General features: G+C 32.0%; 2 protein-coding genes across 2 annotated transcripts; both read right to left on the bottom strand.

The window, feature by feature from the left end:
* Window positions 1-1,907: 1,907 nt before the first annotated feature.
* Window positions 1,908-4,185, bottom strand: LOC145334773 (uncharacterized). Its single transcript, XM_080180373.1, has 4 exons — window positions 4,072-4,185; window positions 2,781-2,968; window positions 2,248-2,414; window positions 1,908-2,186 (listed from the first exon to the last, which is right to left on the bottom strand). Exons 1-4 carry the CDS (start codon window positions 4,116-4,118, stop codon window positions 2,052-2,054), a joined length of 537 nt encoding a protein of 178 aa, XP_080036499.1. The 5' UTR covers window positions 4,119-4,185; the 3' UTR covers window positions 1,908-2,051.
* A 3,338-nt stretch (window positions 4,186-7,523) lies between these two features.
* Window positions 7,524-14,252, bottom strand: LOC145334459 (uncharacterized). Its single transcript, XM_080179923.1, has 7 exons — window positions 14,237-14,252; window positions 13,523-13,574; window positions 13,121-13,165; window positions 12,334-12,455; window positions 11,678-11,734; window positions 9,038-9,105; window positions 7,524-8,250 (listed from the first exon to the last, which is right to left on the bottom strand). Exons 1-7 carry the CDS (start codon window positions 14,250-14,252, stop codon window positions 8,173-8,175), a joined length of 438 nt encoding a protein of 145 aa, XP_080036049.1. The 3' UTR covers window positions 7,524-8,172.
* Between the last annotated feature and the right edge of the window lie 3,531 nt (window positions 14,253-17,783).

Here is a 17,783-nt window from a genome sequence, read left to right as displayed (position 1 = left end):
TTTTAGATAAGCTTTATGGATATCTCTTGGAGGTTTTAAGCTATTTTCATAAATTTATTTTCTAACATCTCAAGAAAATATCCAATAATTTTAATGATACACAGACCGATCAAGACTATCCAGAGAGAGAGAGAGAGAGAAAGGAGAGAATGGGCTATTTATTACACTAGTCCCCAAAGTGTTATGAGAATTGTCTTTTTCGTTGGCCTAGCAACTTTGGTAACTTTATTGAATATCGATTGATTAACTTATGTGTCAACCACTAATTCCAATCTACAGAGGGGTAACTTTGTGTATCATCATTGGGGATGTACATTCATTTTTTGGCCATTGTCTTATCCCTTTAGATCCCTGAGATTATCGTTATAAAATTTGTCCGAAATGATATGCGCGGAGGGAACTTTAGTAAAGGTGTTGAATTTCAAATCAGAATATATTACTATAAGTGTCCAAACAATATCAACAAATATCAAATATTAATAAATATGAGGGAGGGAGGAGACATTGGGCTGTTTATTACACTGGTCCCCAAAGTTTTTCAATGACGTTTTCTTATTTGTTGGCCCAACAACATTGGGGATTTTTATTGAATTTCGATTTGTTGGAATAATTTAGTGTTCAAACGTTTCAACCACTATAATTATTTAATGAAGGGGTAATTTTGTGTATCATCATTAATAATCATGGGGCATTATCTTATCCCTTTAGATCCCATAATAAATATAGATTTCTTTTGATAACAAAAAAATGAAAAAAGCTAATCAGTTTGTCTAAACAAGGATAATTTTTGTTTGGCTTAAAAGTTTCAGGTATTCTGCAACATTCTGATATCTCTTTGAATTCTCAATAAATTTATAGTACAGATATATAACCAGACAACTACCTGGATATTTTTCATCTGCTGGCAAATTGTTTTCTGCTCTTTTGTAGCGACTTGTCTGTGTTAATATTCCCGACGCTATTCGTTGATATTCAAAGACCCAATTAAAAGTCGGCACAGGGTCCTTGGGAAGGGGACATACAGTTATTTAACCCCTTCCCCCTCTATTGTTTTAACCTAATATAATTATCTTTTGTTGTTATTCAAATGCTTTATTTTATGATTGCTTAAACGTATGGATACTATTAGACTTTAGAATATATTTTGATACAAATTACTACCACTATCATTTTTAGTGTCAATAGAAAAAAAACTCTTTTTAATTTATTACAAAACTAAGGGAGTGGAGAGGTTTTCAGTGCTCAATACTTTTTTGTGAAATCGCTGAATATAAGAATTTCCAGTATGGAAGTTCTCAACCATACTGGAAAATCATGTTTAGCATCGTAATAGAGACAATTTTTCACAAATATCTAAAAATTCATAACTGTTTTTAATAATTTTTTATTTTAATATATTTTATATTTTTTTGGGGGTTGGGGGTGTCCCACCCCCCAACAAAATATTTATAAACCTTCCCGGGACCTATGAGAAGCTACCCTGTTAAGGAGAACCCGATCGGTTCAGTGGTTAGCGAGATTGGTACAAACAAACACACAAACATCCTGTTACTTTAGTATAAGGATAACACCTCCCCAACAGCAAGCAGGTATGATTTAATTTTCGCTAATGCTGCATATTTACACTTTTATTTAATATAAGATTTCAAGTTTTCCAAAGTTTTTAATAGTTATTTCTCGCATCGTATTATGAATGGCTTTCCGCAGATATAGAATGTACAATCATAAGATTAAAACCAGTTTTTTAGCCCCGAGGTGCCGAAGGCGCGGGCTAAAAAAAACGGGTTTTAATCTTATGATTGTACATTTTTATATTCGTAGAAAGCTGGTTATAATATGATGCTAGACATAGTTTTTTCGTATGGATGAGAACTGGTTCCTTTCCACCGGATTCAAATGAATATTAGAAAGCTATTTACTATTCTAATTAATAAACTTACTGCAATATAATAAAGGTTTAAAATATATTATATAAATCATGCAGTTGAAGTTTTTTAACATTTTTTAAAAATTCAAAACAAAATTGATCTGTAACTTTACAAAGTCGTCATCTAGAGAACTGGAGGATTACAAGTACATTCATTTAAAAATGAAGTGACAAAGCGTGCCAAACCTACATGAATAATTTCAAAATATTCATCTATAAAACCAACACATTTCTCGTCTTCATTGCAGTAATTCTCTCCCTAAATGAAATATATAGTTATAAATTTTTATCGTTATGTGGAATTATACAAATTGATTTACCTTCAAAAACTCAATTCTTTCTGCAATACTGTCAAAATAAACCATATTGCCAGCTAAAGTCTCAAATGCAGACGAGCAATCCTCACATGTGAATTCATCAGTTGAACATTTAAGAATAGTACTACAGACACGTTGAGGCTGCAGGAACACGGGATACAGAGCCTGTACTACAATATAAATAACTTGTTATTCATTTTATATATGGCATTCAAGTGTGTTTGTAGTTTTAACCCTTAACAGTCGGGGGTGGGGCATTTAACATCCCCTCCCCTATTATCTCAGTTCCTATTAGAGCTAGAGGGCTAAAATTTGTGCAAGTCCACTGTTTAATAATGAATTTCCGACCTTAAGTGAGTTAAAGTCAATTTTTGCTTCCTTCACCCTTTTATTTAACAACCTTTGTTTTTAGGTCCTGGCAGATCCTGTAGAGGTTATTCATACTATTCCAGCTTCTAATCATAAATAATATACTTATGTGTCTTAATCACTAACTAAGCTAGTTGTTATTTATGTGAAATTAAACTATGCGTTACCTAAGGTTGGCCAAAAATGATAAATAGGTTCCGCACATTCACACTCATCAATTGGTCTATATGGATTGCAAGATGGGCATGCAAAAGCTGTAGCATAAAACATTTGCGTTCTAACTATATCATCACTTAGTACAGCATCTTGATATATTGTAAAAACCTTTAGGCAATCTTCACAGCTTCCCTCAATGCTAAACATTAAATATTTTTAAGTATCATACAGGGTCATTCTAGAGAAATGATTTATTTAAAACTTAATTATGCAAAGAATATAAAACAATTATATAAAATGCTTTAAAGGTTTGGAAAAACTGTTCTGGGACATTTATGCTTCAAATACTTAAAATGATTATTTTAACAAATTATGCCCTAAAAACCGGTTTTTCCAAATGCCTTTTTTTCGAAGATTTATGGATTTACAGGGTGTGCAAAAATAAGCACATTTTTAAAATTAAAATTGCGTGAAAATTTTACCACGTAGCTCCTATACTATATGTAGCACTGGAATATTTTTGATACATTAAAAAACAAGAGCTTATGATAGTTCTAACGATGTGCATAATATTTTTCTACTATTAACACAAGCCGCGCAATTTGAATTTTAAAAAGGTGCACATTTTTCAAAAACCTTTAAATCAATAAATCTTTGAAAAAAAAGGCCTTTGGAAAAACCGGTTTTTAGGGCATAATTTGTTGAAATAATCATTTTTAAATATTTGAAACATAAATGTCTCATAATATGTTTTCCAAATATATAAAGCAATTTACATAATTGTTTTATTTTCTATGCATAATTAAGTTTTCAAAAAATCATTTCTCTTGAATGACCTTGTACAAAGAATCATCTTTTTTTCAGTATTTTTTTATTGCTGGAGATAAAAATTTCTTTTTTAAAACACCCTGTATTGTTTTATGCCAGTAAGGAAATTTATAAAAGCATACAATAAAGTTTAAATAGATAAATAGTTTATCTAAAAATTACGGAATGAAATATTGACAGATATACCTTAATTATGGAATAAATCTTCTACAAAATAATATATAATAAAACAAAAATATTGCCTAATTTAACCCACTTACAATTGACAGTAGTTAATAATCAATAGGTATCTTATTTTTTTAATTGGCTTGGGCATTTTCTGATTTCTGGTATATAATTTATTAAAAAAGATATTGTCTTTTAATTTCTGTCAATGGTAAGTGGGCTAGTTTAGGCAATTCTTTTGTTCCATAAAATAACACATGGTATGTATAATGCTATTTTTAGGTATAAATAATATTATATTTATAATACCTGGCAATAGCAGTAAGAAATATTGAAAAGATAAGGGTAGACTTCATATTGAATTGTATCACCAAACTAATGCAACTTATAATTGATCATAGTTTATATATAATTTCTTATCATAATTTAACATTATGTACAATTCTTACTAAATTACATAAGTTTCTTAGTTCAAATTTATCACAATTTATCGTCACAGGGTCCATGAGATGGGGACATGCAGTTATTTAACCCTTTCCCCCTCTATTATTTTACTTTAACAGTTAGGAGTTGAATCCATTTGTATAGAAGCAGAAATATAATCTAGGATTACGGTTTTGACCCTCTAAAAACATAATCTACCATTCCACTTTCCTCTCTCTTGGTGGGGATATCATCAACGTTGATATGATTTTTGTAATCTACCACTTCAATTTTGCCTCTCTTGGTGATGATATCCTCAATGCCAATATGATTTTTGAAATGTACCATTCCACTTTCAAGAGAGGCAAAACTGGAATGGTGGTTTACAATTTTAACATCAACATAAATGAAATCATACATAACTATTTTTAAATTATGTTAATCATAGGAATGTACAAAATACTATTTATAATTTTAAAATTTTATGTAAAAATAAAAATAATAACTAGAATATATCATTACTATTATGTTTATGAATAGGCTGATATGTAAACATAAATGTACAATTCCAGTTTCGCCTCTATTGAAAGTGGAATGATACATTTCAAAAATCGTATCAATGTTGATAATATCATCACCAAAAGAGAGGAAAGTGGAATGGTAGATTACGTTTTTTTTGAGGGTCAAAACCGTAATCATAGATTATAATTCTGCTCCTATAAAAATGAATTCAATTCTCAAACTGTTTAATGTAACAGAACAAGTTTGTTCTTGTTTTATAGATAAATAAACAACAATAAACGTCATAATATTCTAATAAATACAACTATTTTTGAATGATAAGCTTGTTTTTAAAATATCTTTGTTGTTTTATTGTTTTAATTTACGTGTAATGTACAATTCTCAAAAGCTAATGAAAAAAAAAATATTTTAAAATACTCTTTTAACCGGATATGGGGCGATTAGTTTCAACAGGGTGGATTGAACAATAACATATCATTTAAGGCAGCCTACAGGAAATTCACCGCGCTAACTGCTGATCCAAATTTTTTTGTAGAGGGTGAAGTGACCCTCCCCTAAAATAGTTTTAAACCTTTCCTGGACCTATAATAAACTTCACTGTAAATGAGAACTATATCGTTTCAGAGTTTAGCGAGATCCATCATCCTTGGTTACACACATATAGATATTCAGACATATAGGTCTTAACAGGGTAGCTTCTCATAGGTCCCGGTAAGGTTTATAACTATTTTCTTGGGGAGTGGGACACCACCAACCCCCCCCCAAAAAATGAAAAATCCCCCCTAAAAAATATTAAAAATATAATTCGCCCCCCCTCCACATAAAATTTCTTCTTTTACTTTTTCTTTTAAAATCTAAAATAAGAAATTGGGTTATTAAATATGACTCTCTCCTCCTCAAGTGCCCCTAGAGGCCTCTAGGGTCTTAGCCGTTAGTTAAAAATGAATTATGAGTTTATATCTTAATCTGTCAATCAGATTAAAGGATTATAGAAATAATTGAGGGGTGGGGATTAGCAAACATGAACAATTTTTAAGGTTATGCTGATAAAGTACACAAAAAGAAAAATTGAATATTTGTTTTCAATGCAGGAATTTTAAATAAAATTTTTATTTTAGTTGGTAGAAAATTTTTTATTGGCCGTGTTAAGATGTTGTTTTCAAGTAAATAAATTTTTTTAGACCAACCTTAAAGCACAAAATTCTACCAGAAAAAAGCATCATATGTACCTTTTGAAATATTAATGCTCCAAAATGCGCCGTTATTTTCAGAGATATTAAAAAAGACCTTTTCTAAGTTTAATGTATTTTTGTACAGAGAACAAGGGTGTATAACTATTTTTTCTGTATTCCTTCTGGTTGTATCAGAAAATCGGAAAACGCAGTTTATTCTGAATCACCCCGTATGTATAATTTATAAAATTAAAGTATGTGTTAGGGTGTGTCAAATTTATTTGTCAATAGTAATATGTAAAACAATGTAATTAGATTTTAACCCTGTTTTTATAAAACGTCAGACTTTTACAAAAAGCTAAATTTGTCTGACCTTTGTACCACTCTGATGTTTGTATAGTCTGACGTTTGTCCAGTCTGACGTTTGTCTCTCTGACGTTTGTCGCTCTGACGTTTGTCCTAGTACCGACATATAGAAGATAGACAGTAGGGTTAGGCCGGATATCCGGCCATTTTCAATATCCGGCCGGATACCGGATATTGAAACTATCCGGCCGGATATCCGGCTATAACTTTTTTTATATTTTACACCAAAAATCTCTGCTTTTTAAAATTTTAAATGGCTCTAATTTTCTTATTATTGAAGCTAGAAGAACACTTTTTGAATATGTTTATCTTTATGTAAATTTTATATATGAAATCTCAAAAGTTTATTAATAATTTTTTTTTGCTACTTTAATATCTGGTAATTTAGCCGGTTATCCGGCCGAATATCCGGTAATTTGGCCGGATAACCGGATATCCGGCATTTGAAATCAGCCGGATATCCGGTATCCGGCCAAAAAAGTATCCGGCCCAACCCTAATAGACAGCCTATTATCTTTATAATGATGTATGTTATTTAAAATGAAAATAAAAATACTTATCTATTTTGAAAATAAAACAAATTACAACGACATTTCACATTTTGCAGTTCTGCAAACAATGTACCGTTTTAAGGCCAATGCCTATCAAATGAATAAAAAGACATAACATTGATCATTTTAATTTATACTATATTTTAAGAACCTTTTCATTAATTTTGACATGTAAGAAATGTCGTATCAATTTCAAACTTCGCATGATAATTTCTATATCAGTAAGGTAAGATATGATATAATATCTTTTCTTGTATTCATTCGAATCCGGTGGATAGGAACCGGTTCTCATCCATACGAAAAAAACTATGTCAAGCATCGTATTATATCCAGCTTTCTACGAATATAGATCTGTACAATCATAAGATTGAAACCAGTTTTATATCCGCGGAAAGCCGTTTATAATACGATGCGAGAAATAACTATTATCAAACCCTAAAATGTATGATACAAATTAATGCTCTGCTTACTAAGTTTTGCACTTTACTTGAGTAATTGTTCATATGTCCTTCCTTCTGATGTTAGAGCTTTGCTTATATGCATGTTGTCATTCTTGTTTATTATATATCTTACATGTGCTTGCTTTTGCCGATTTAAAATTTCATGATTATGCTTTTAGATCAAAAAACAAAAAAAAAGCAATCTTTGTTTAAATTTATTTCTGAACAAATAACACATTAATGACTAAAAAGAGATAACAAATAATAAAATAATAATATTTGGTGGTTTTCCTTCAAGTACCTAGTTGAGCATAGAACCCCTGACCACTCTTGATTTTGAAATAGGTAGAAAAAAGGGAGGATGGTAGTTTTTCTTGTGTTTACATTTTGTACTTTAGTACAGGTTAGGTTAGGTTATATTGGGTACACCGCTGAAGGGTTAAGAGTCCAGTGCATTCATTCGAATCCGGTGGATAGGAACCGATTCTCATCCATACGAAAAAACTATGTCTAGCATCGTATTATATCCAGCTTTCTACGAATATAGAAATGTACAATCATAAGAATAACAGTTTTTTTAGCTGGTGCCTTCGGCACCTCGGGGCTAAAAAAACTAGTTTTAATCTCATAATTGTACTTTCTATATCCGCGGAAAGCCGTTTATAATACGATGCGAGAAATAACTATTAAAACTATGGGGGAGAGGTTTCTGTGCTCGCCAGACACTTTGAGGGAAAGAACCCAATATAATTATTACATCAATGATTATAAACAGGGCTTGGCAACCGCGTTTAAGCCTCAGTGAAATTGGCATACTGTCAGCTGGATGTTACTTAACAGACAATCTATATTTTCACATTTTTTTGAACACACAAGCGAGTTTTTTGAGACTTAAGCGCGACTGAGGCGCAACTGCCGAGCCCTGAATATAAATACTTAACAAGACCTTGGACATAAATATCTTCTTCCAACAAGAACTCTTCTACAACACTTACTTCTACCATTTACACGAACCTAAATTATAAATAATTTGGGGCACGAGCTATATGTAACTCTACCCACGAGTGGGGAATCTGTTCTGACTTTCAATTGGGTCTTTGAATTTCAGACAATAGCGTCGGAAATATAACCACAGCCAGGTTGCTACAAAAGAGCATAAAGCAATTTGCTAGAAGACGACAAAGTTCCCAACCACTTGCGCCAGTCAGTTGTCTGGGTTATACATCTATACATATACATTTATTTAGACAACATCCATATGTAGCATGTCAAACGGTCAGAGTGAGTTACAGAGCAGAAGCAAGACCGACAGACAGACAGACGGAACATTTATATATAGCTATTGGACTGTAAATTACAATGGTCCCACAAAGTTGTATAATTATTGGTATCTCATTTGGTATCTTAAAACTTTGGAGACTTTTATCAAATCTTAATTCGGTATTACAGTATTTATTTAGAGAAATGTATGTAATAATCTATAATACAAAGTAGAATAATGTCTGTCCGTCCCTTAAAATCTCGGTAACAACTTGAACGATAGGATTCTATTCTTTAGGGAATATACCTAATGGTCATGTGGTGGTTTTAGGCTATTATCTTGGGGAGTGGGACACCCTGAACCCTCCAAAAAAAAAATCCCCCCCCCCTATTTTTTAGGAAGTTAATTTAAAATGTGGTGGTGGCAGCACCAGAGGTAATTAATTTTCAATAATCTCTTGGGGCAAAGCCCCTAGAGGCTAGGGGCGAAGCCGCTAGTCTAAGATAAGTATCAAAGATATAAATATCGAATAATTTTTACCTTACATTGCAGAGGTAGACATCTATGAGCTCTAGCCCTTGATCTTGACTTTCCAAACAAACCTAATCCTACAATAAAACATCATTAAATATTATATTTAACAAAGGGAGTTAACAAAAAAAGCTCCAAAAAACTGAAAAAGGAGGGGTGTGTTTTTCGTGTGTTTTTTTTATTAAAAGCGAAGCTTTTCTATAATTAGGGTCGGTCCGTCCGGAACGCATAGATCTTTTCGTTAATTTAGGCATGTTTGAGTTGTCCTATCGATTTTTAGACTTTGCATGGTGATTCCTATAGTATAGTAATGTCCTTAATGTAAGTATGTCCTTTAAACATTATATTGTATTTCAGCAGTTTTTAACAAAGAAGGTGTATCAACTTTTTTGCTTTTTATTTAAGATAGCTAGCCGGTTCTTTCAGTAAGTAGTAGATGTAAAATTTTTCATAGAATTCAGATATGCAATCGGTTTTTTTTGTAGACCTCTTATTTTTTAAGTAATTTAAGTTTTTTAAAAAAATAATTAAGTCGGTTTTAAGGTACTAAAACGCAACAAAATAAAAGAAGGAAATAGCCAGTATGAACAAAAATAGTAAGATCTTTAATTTGACACCTTACTTTTAAAATTCTGTTGAGTAATTGTTGAAAAAATCTATTTTTTTAACGTCGGTTTAATCAAAACATTAAACCTAAATATTTTCTCATACAGACATAAAAATATGGGTTCATATATACCATTAGAATGAGAAAAATAATATGAATTCATTCTAAGCAAAATTGAAAAAGTTTAAAAAAATTGTAAGAAAAAAAAGAAAAAAGAAAAAGTTTATTTTAAGAATTGTAACTACTAAACTAGCCAATCACAAATCGCAAAAATTGACGAATCGGGAAACTTAACCTATAAAATCAACCTATAGAATTGCCAAAAAAAAAGGAGAACGTTCATACAATATATACAATAGATACTACAATAAATATAGTGATATTAAAGAACATGTAAAGAATGAAAAATTATGAACAAATATGCATCAGTCTGTTTATAAACTTCAAAACAATGCAGTTAAAAATACATTATTGTTTCTTGTGTTTAAAAAATATCTGCTACATTGCATTGTCTTTTGTTTAGGTTTGGTTCAGGTTTGGTTTAAGCTAACCCTTTAAAGCCAAAAATTATGATTCTTAAAATAAACTTATTTTTTTTATTATAGTTTTATAAAACTTTTTCAATTTTGCTTAGAATAGATTCGTAATGTTTTTCTGATTCTAAAGGTATATATGAACCCATGTTTTTTATGCCTGTTTGAGAAAATATTTAGGTCTAAAGTTTTTATTAAACCGAGGTTAAAAAAATAGATTTTTTCAATAATTACTCAACAGAATTTTAAAAGTAAGGTGTCAAATTTAAGATCTTACTATTTTTGTTCATACTGGCCATTTTCTTCTTTTATTTTGTTGCGTTTAAGTACCTTAAAACCGACTTAATTATTTTTTTAAAAAACTTAAATTACTTAAAAAATAAGAGGTCTACAAAAAAACCGATTGCATATCTGAATTCTATGAAAAATTTTACATCTACTACTTACTGAAAGAACCGGCTAGCTATCTTAACCCATTAGTGCCGAACCGGGTTTTAAAACCCGGTGCCAGAAAATGGAAAAAAAACCGGTTTCCGGCTTCATAATTGCATCATTCTCAGTATGAATCCCCCCTCTACTACCCTGGCTTTCATTTCCCCCTGGAGCTGGCAGTTTAGCTTACTTCCGTTTGCTGGTATAGATCAACAAAGTTTGAAAATCATGACAATTCAAAATACCCCATCTAACTTTTTTGTTTTTATAGTAAAGTCGCTGATTTTTTTCGTGAAATCTAATGTTTATTGACAAGTACATCTATTTGTAAATTCGTTTTATTTAAATTATTATTTTTTATATGATTTTTTTATCGTTTTTTTACGCCCTATATAGGCCCGGTTCGGCATTTCCATTTTGAGTCTGAAATTTTTATTACCCGGTTTCACTAATAGATCTTTTTTGACAACAACAACAAAACAGGGTTTTTTTACCCGAAATCGCCGGCTAAACACGAAATTTGAAATAAATCGCTTCGTATTATACTTGTAGCTCTTTAGATTACATGAGGTTGTGTAGTTTTCAATTACGGATCGTATCAAAGTTCTAAAAAGTGTTCATCTCACTTTTGGCGTTCAAAAATTACATTTTTCGATTTTTGGTCAAAATAACCGGGTTTATACAGGTCAACCGGGTTTTAAAACTGGGGGAAAGCACCAAAAACGGGTGTTAATGCCTGGTTGGTATTTATGGCCAAGCCGAACCGGGTTTTTTTGCAACTTTCCTGTGCACGCCACTAGAGCAAAACAAAAAAATACGAATTCCGTTTTGACCATTATAAAGCTTCCCTGAAACTTACAGCTCGATCGGCCCATAAAAGTGGCGCTCGGCACTAATGGGTTAAATAAAAAGCAAAAAAGTTGATACAACTTCTTTACTTTTTTTTACTTTTGTACTTTTATATACTGATTAATGGGTTCTGACTCTCTACAAGAGTTAATGTTCGTTTGTTCTACCGTTTAAGAACTGCCTTTTATAGATATTGTCATCCTTGTTTTCTTAAAGTTCCATGTTAACCTGTGCCAGCAAATATTGTTGAGAAAATAGAGGATGCAGCCAATGCGCCTGCCATTACTAAAAATAAACACAAAAATATATAAATAGGGATGGATAAATGGATATATAATATATATTACTTGGATGTTTCACCAGATTTCCATGTACTCTAATAAAGTGATACTCGACTCACAGCTGGCTAAAATAACAATACTTCCTTTACCCCATTACCTCCATTCCTACTGGATAAATGAACTGACTATAAATGAGGCCCATCTTAGCAACATAAAGTGACGACAAATATTCTCCAGGATTTATATCGGTCCTACGATAAACGCAGGAGTTCCAAACGTCGGAGTGGACCTAACCTATTTTACACCATCTTATAGGTTTTTTAATGCCTAACCCCTGCGGGGGGCTTATTTGTTCATTCATATCTTAACCTAACCTAATCTGTATAGAAATACTTAACAAAATTAATATTTTAACACTCCTGCGTTTGTCCACTCCGACGTTTGGGACTCCTACGTTTGTCCTGGAACCTCTATATCCATTACAGGAATGGAGCTATGTAAGTAAGAGAACCCAATCGGTTCAGTAGTTATTGAGTTCTTAAACTTCCGACCAAAAAAAATCTTACTACTTTATATTTATTATGGTAAACCCGTCATTTTTACCTGGACCATCTGGTGTTGCTTTACCACGCAGGACAATATTACGGTCAGGTGCAATTCCCAGCAGGTGCAGGATCAGTTTGTTCAGGTCACTGGACAACTTTGTGTCTGGTGAATTATTCTGACTAAAATATGGTAACAGGTAGAGAAAAGTAACCGGATGTGTTTTTTAGCTTTAGCATATGTCTGACACAAAGATGTCATTTTTTATTTCCCTAGTATTATATTTTCTCGTATTCATTCGAATCCGGTGGATAGGAACCGGTTCTCATCCATACGAAAAAACTATGTCTAGCATCGTATTATATCCAGTTTTCTACGAATATAGAAATGTACAATCATAAGATTAAAACTAGTTTTTTTAGCCGGTGCCTTCGGCACCACGGGGCTAAAAAAACTAGTTTTAATCTTATAATTGTACATTCTATATCCGCGGAAAGCCGTTTATAATACGATGCGAGAAATAACTATTATCAATCTATTCAATAGTAGCAGCTATGTGGGGCAGTCTTTAAATTGTAGTTTTAAAATTAAAAAGGTAAAAAACTAAATTTTTCATGGGTATTTTTTTTCTAGGGGCTAATTCTCTTTAGAGGGTGGAGGTAACCTCCCCAAAATATTTGAACTTTTCTAGGACAAATGAAACCTTCAGTGAAGAGAGAATCATATAGTTCCAACGGACAGACTTTCTTTCATATAAGAATACAAGCCCCCCACCCTATATAGACATAGTTTTCACAGACATCAAGTTACTTTTATTTGTAGATATTAAATAACATGAAATACTTACTTGCTACTAAGAACTATTTCCCTTCTATTTCTTGTATGAGGATTCCTTAAAATAGTTATTTCTATTCTAGAAGTAAAGATTTTTATACAAACTCTCTCCACCCCCCCCCCCTCCCCCCAACAAAAATTTAGAAATAAAAAACTTCGACGTCTCTTCCAAGATCATATCCGTCTTTTTAAGAGTGAAGCTTTTCTTTAATTAAGGTCGGTCCGTTCGTCAGAAATGGTTAGCTCTTTTCGTTGTTTTAGACATGTTAGAATTGTCCTATTGATATCAAATTTTGCATGGTGATTGCTGAAATAGCTAGGTACGATTTAAAAAGAGTTGCTACTCTAAAATTCTTATCAGAATGTCCATTTAAAATTAGATTTTTTATTTAAATATAAATTTTGATGGACTTACCCTGTATCTTGACCGCGAACATTCGACACTCCAAAAACCAAAGATAAACACACTAAACACAAATACATTTATTCAGGGATCTAAAGGGATAAGACAATGACTGATAATTTAATTAAATTTCCCAATGATCATACACAAAAATACCCCTTCTGTAGAATACAATTAGTAGTTGAATTGTTTGGACATTATGCATAATAAACCAACAAATCAAACTAGAACCCCTAAAGTTGTTAATAATAAATATCCCAATGTTCCCTTCCTACCTGGATTATATTTTTCTTTATCAAATGCGTATAACTACAACTTTCATGGAGGGAGGGAAAATTGGACATCTGGGCTGAATCTTTAAATCATTTTGGTGGTGCGCCAAATCGGGGTGCGCCGAATTTTAGCCAATCACAGCGCGGCATATCATTTAATGCTGTGCTGTGATTGGCTAAAATTCGGCGCACCCCGATTTGGCGCACCACCAAAATGATTTAAAAATTCAGCTCTGGTAACCAAAATCACGCTCTTAAAACTTTAGGTACTATTATTAAGTTGGTTTAACACAATAATGTCCAAACTTTTTTACCAGTAATTTTATAATGTTTATTATCATTGGGGAGGAACATCAATTTATCTCTGATAATTTTGGTTCCTATTTTTATTTGAGAATAATATTATCTATTAAAAGAATTCATTTTTTTCTTTTCCACAAACACTTTAACTTACTTAACTCAGAATACATTTTCCAGTATGGCTTCGAAACCGATTAATATCCGCTGGATTAGAACCAGTTCTCGGCCATACTGAAAAATCACGTATAGCATCGTACTATAGACAATTTTCCTTGAATATTAATAAGATTCGTAAAATAAATACCATTTAAGCACGGGACTTCGGCCTCTTAGGCTAACAAAACTGGATTAAATCTTATTTTTTTTATTTTAATATCCCCGGAAAGCTGTCAATAATGTGATGCAATAAACAACTAATATTCATTAGACTATATATAGGGGAAAGAAAGAGGGAAATACGTAGAAAGGGGAAAAAAGATAGAGAATCATTAAAACTGAAAAAGTCTCCTTACGACTTAAAACTTACAAATCTTAATAGTGAGATGACTAAAGCAGAAGGTTTGACCCATTTTGGTTGAATGCCAAATTCATACTATAAACACGCGAATTTTGTAGTTTACCATAACACATACGCGATGGGCACATTTCCGTTGTTCTAATGGATATAGAATACGTGGATATATTGACAGGTGAAATTTTTTTGTCAATTTTAGGTTGATACTATTGGCATAATTTATTGGTCAATTCGATCATCCAGTATGAGGGGAGGGATGGGTGGTTATTTTATCCAGCTGTGAGTACCACTTTATTAGAGTACATGAAAATTTGAGGCAACATCCAAATAATATTATTTTCTTTTTATTGTTTTTGCACATGTACATATTGTGGTCAAAATGATCCACAAAAATGTCCATCTGCTTTTATATGCGTAGCATTTTTATCTTTTGTACATCTTGCTGCCCTGTAGTCTTTAGGGCAAGGATGTCAAAGCTTTTTATTTTCAAGGGGGTAAAATAATTAGAATCAAATGTTTTAAAGGGTTAATTTAATGTAGTTTTAAACTGCTCCAATTTTCTTGGTGGAGGGGGGGGGGGTAGTTTTGCTGTTAGTTTTTTTAGCAACGAAAGGTTTAACTCCCAACTCTTTTGTTGATGAATCGAGTTTTATGAGAATTTTTTACAGCCTCATATTTATATATACCAGTATAACTTCAAAAACGATTAACATCATCTGGATTAGAACCGGTTCTCAGCAATTTAGAAATTTTGTATACCATCGTATTACAGACAATTTTCCACCAATATTAAAGTAAAAATCATAAAATTAATACCTGTTCTCGGTGCCCGGGCCTTTGGCCCCTCGATAAATAACTATTATAGCATTGTTTAATTGTAACTAAAAGGGTTCTTAATGGAAAAGACAAAAGAATATAAATTGCTGTAAACATCTAATTAAAAATTTACAATGAATGAAATTACCTTATCAGTATATTAAAATTATTGAGTGAAAAGAGTGGACACTGAAGCAATGATTGACCTGATTTTTATAGATTGGTGATGATTCGCTTCTTGGTATAAAAATATCCTTGTTTAGTTAGCTACAAAATGGACAATACGATGGGGCGTTAATTCAGGCCAGATTTCGTACATTTGGGTCTAATAAAAGTTTAAAATAAGTATAAAGTAATGAATATACGTGGATATATTGACAGGGGAAAATTGTCGTTAATTTAGCCATCTAATATGGACCTAATTTATTGGTCAGTTTGTTCATCCAGCAGAAGGGGTTAGGGTAAGGGTAAAGGGGTTGGATGGGGGTTTCATTATATTAGCCAGCTGCGAGCATCATTTTATCAGAGTATATGAAAATCTGGTGCAACATCCAAGTAATTATATACCGACCTATAAAGTAAACATTTAAAGAAGTCCTTGTACTTTATAAACATTTGTACTTTTTTGGTAATCTCGTTATCTGTCATCGACGATACTTGTAATATGACCATTATTATAGTACTTATAGTACAAAGTAAAACAAGGATGACAAAATACAAAAAAGCAAAGCTCTGAATTCTACAAACGAACTTGAGCCCTTGTAGAGTGTCAAAACTTAATAAGCTGAATATTAATTTAATGCAAATCTAGTTTATACATTGTTTTGCCCGTCTGTCTATCGAGAAACATAAACCTTATTATTTTAAAGGTTTCTTTTTTGAGTTTTTTTGTTTTGACAACTGAACATCTGCTTGATAACTCACTTTTATTTTGTTAATTTCATAATATTTTTTAGTGCTTGGCTACTTATGGATAATGTCATCCTTGTTTAAAAGTATGTTAAGCATTCTTTTTTGGTTGTAAATGTGTCTACGAAAAAGGGCTTCCGTTTTTGTAACGTAGTTACTCTATACTTAACTTTACGTGTAAGTGTGTATGTATACGTGCACAGATTATGAGGGATAAAAAAATGGTAAAAAACTTAATGCATGTACATCTTTAATGATGATGAACAAAATGATAACTGTTTTAAATTAGTGTTGTTGGTTGAAAAGTTTAAAAACAGCTAGTTTAAACCAACCTATCATGCTAAATCAACTATAAAAAGTACACAATATTCTAACTCAGCGAATGAAAGAGGGTAAATATAAAACTTGATCATCATTGTGGATGTACATATATTAATCGTCCATTGTCTTATCCATTTAAATTTCTGGTATTTATGTCTGTCTGTCTGTCCAATGTCTGTTTTTATGCTTTTGTATATTTGAAGATACCCCCATTGATCTAAAGAGATAAGACAATGGCCGATAAATTTATGTATATCCCCAACAATGATACACAGAATTATCCTCTCTGAACTTTACAATTAGTGGTTGAAAGGTTTGGACACTTAATGAACCAACCAATCAAAATTCAATAAAAGTCCCCAAAGTTGTCAAGTCAAAGAATAAGAAAACGTTATTATAAAACTTTGGGGACTAGTGTAAATAAACAGCCCATTGTCCCCTCCCTTCGTGTAATACCCTACTGGGCATTTAGAACGACATTTATCTAACTTCCTACATAATTTAAGGGCTAGCATGTCCATAAACAGCGTAGCAACAATCAACTTAATAATATATTGTAAGTAATAGTATGTAGAATATACGTAGATATTATGATCGGGGAAAACTGTCTTCAATTTAGTATACAAACGTCTAAGTCACTAATTTTATCCTGGAGTTTTATTTTTTCATTATTTGGGGTGTAGATAAAGTTATCATCCATTGTCTTTTCCCTTCAGATCCCTAAAGATACAATATCTTTGTTTGAGCATGTGTCCAGATTGATCGTACAAACGGTCAGACTACTATTGAAATGAGCTGTGCTGATGTGATATGTATGTTTTTTTCCATTGTTCTTGAGAGATAAGACAATGGTAGCTAAATTGATGTTTACCCCCCAATGATGGTAAACAAAATTAACACTTCTTTGGAGTGTTTGGACATGCAATAAAGTTTCCAAAGTTGTTATGCCAGCTAATAAGAAAACGTTATCATAATACTTTAGGGACTATTGTTATAAACAACCCAATGATCTCTTCTTTACTACAAACGGACAGACTACTATAGAAATGAGTTCTGCTGATATTAAAGGTATGCCTGTCTGTCCGTCTGTCGGTATGTCTTAGTTTGGGGGAAACGTGATTTTCTCGGCTCCTATTCAAGA

The sequence above is a fragment of the Acartia tonsa genome, chromosome 12, assembly GCF_053477335.1.
Source record: "Acartia tonsa isolate MP-2025a chromosome 12, ASM5347733v1, whole genome shotgun sequence".
Classification (NCBI taxonomy): Eukaryota; Metazoa; Arthropoda; class Copepoda; order Calanoida; family Acartiidae; genus Acartia; species Acartia tonsa.
The sequence above is the reverse complement of the archived record's forward strand: the minus strand, read 5'-3'. Positions and strand labels throughout refer to the sequence as shown.

Bases quoted from the DNA above. Each gene is read 5' to 3' on its own strand.
- LOC145334773 (XM_080180373.1), bottom strand. From the start codon at position 4,118: ATGAAGTCTACCCTTATCTTTTCAATATTTCTTACTGCTATTGCCAG. The intron at 2,969-4,071 runs GTATTATAAATA...TTTAATGTTTAG, and splicing joins TTTCTTACTGCTATTGCCAG to CATTGAGGGAAGCTGTGAAG. The intron at 2,415-2,780 runs GTAACGCATAGT...TTTATATTGTAG, and splicing joins TCATTTTTGGCCAACCTTAG to TACAGGCTCTGTATCCCGTG.
- LOC145334459 (XM_080179923.1), bottom strand. The intron at 13,166-13,522 runs GTAAGTCCATCA...AACTATTTTAAG, and splicing joins GTTCGCGGTCAAGATACAGG to GAATCCTCATACAAGAAATA. The intron at 8,251-9,037 runs GTAAAAATTATT...TTTATAATTTAG, and splicing joins GTCTACCTCTGCAATGTAAG to GTTCGTGTAAATGGTAGAAG.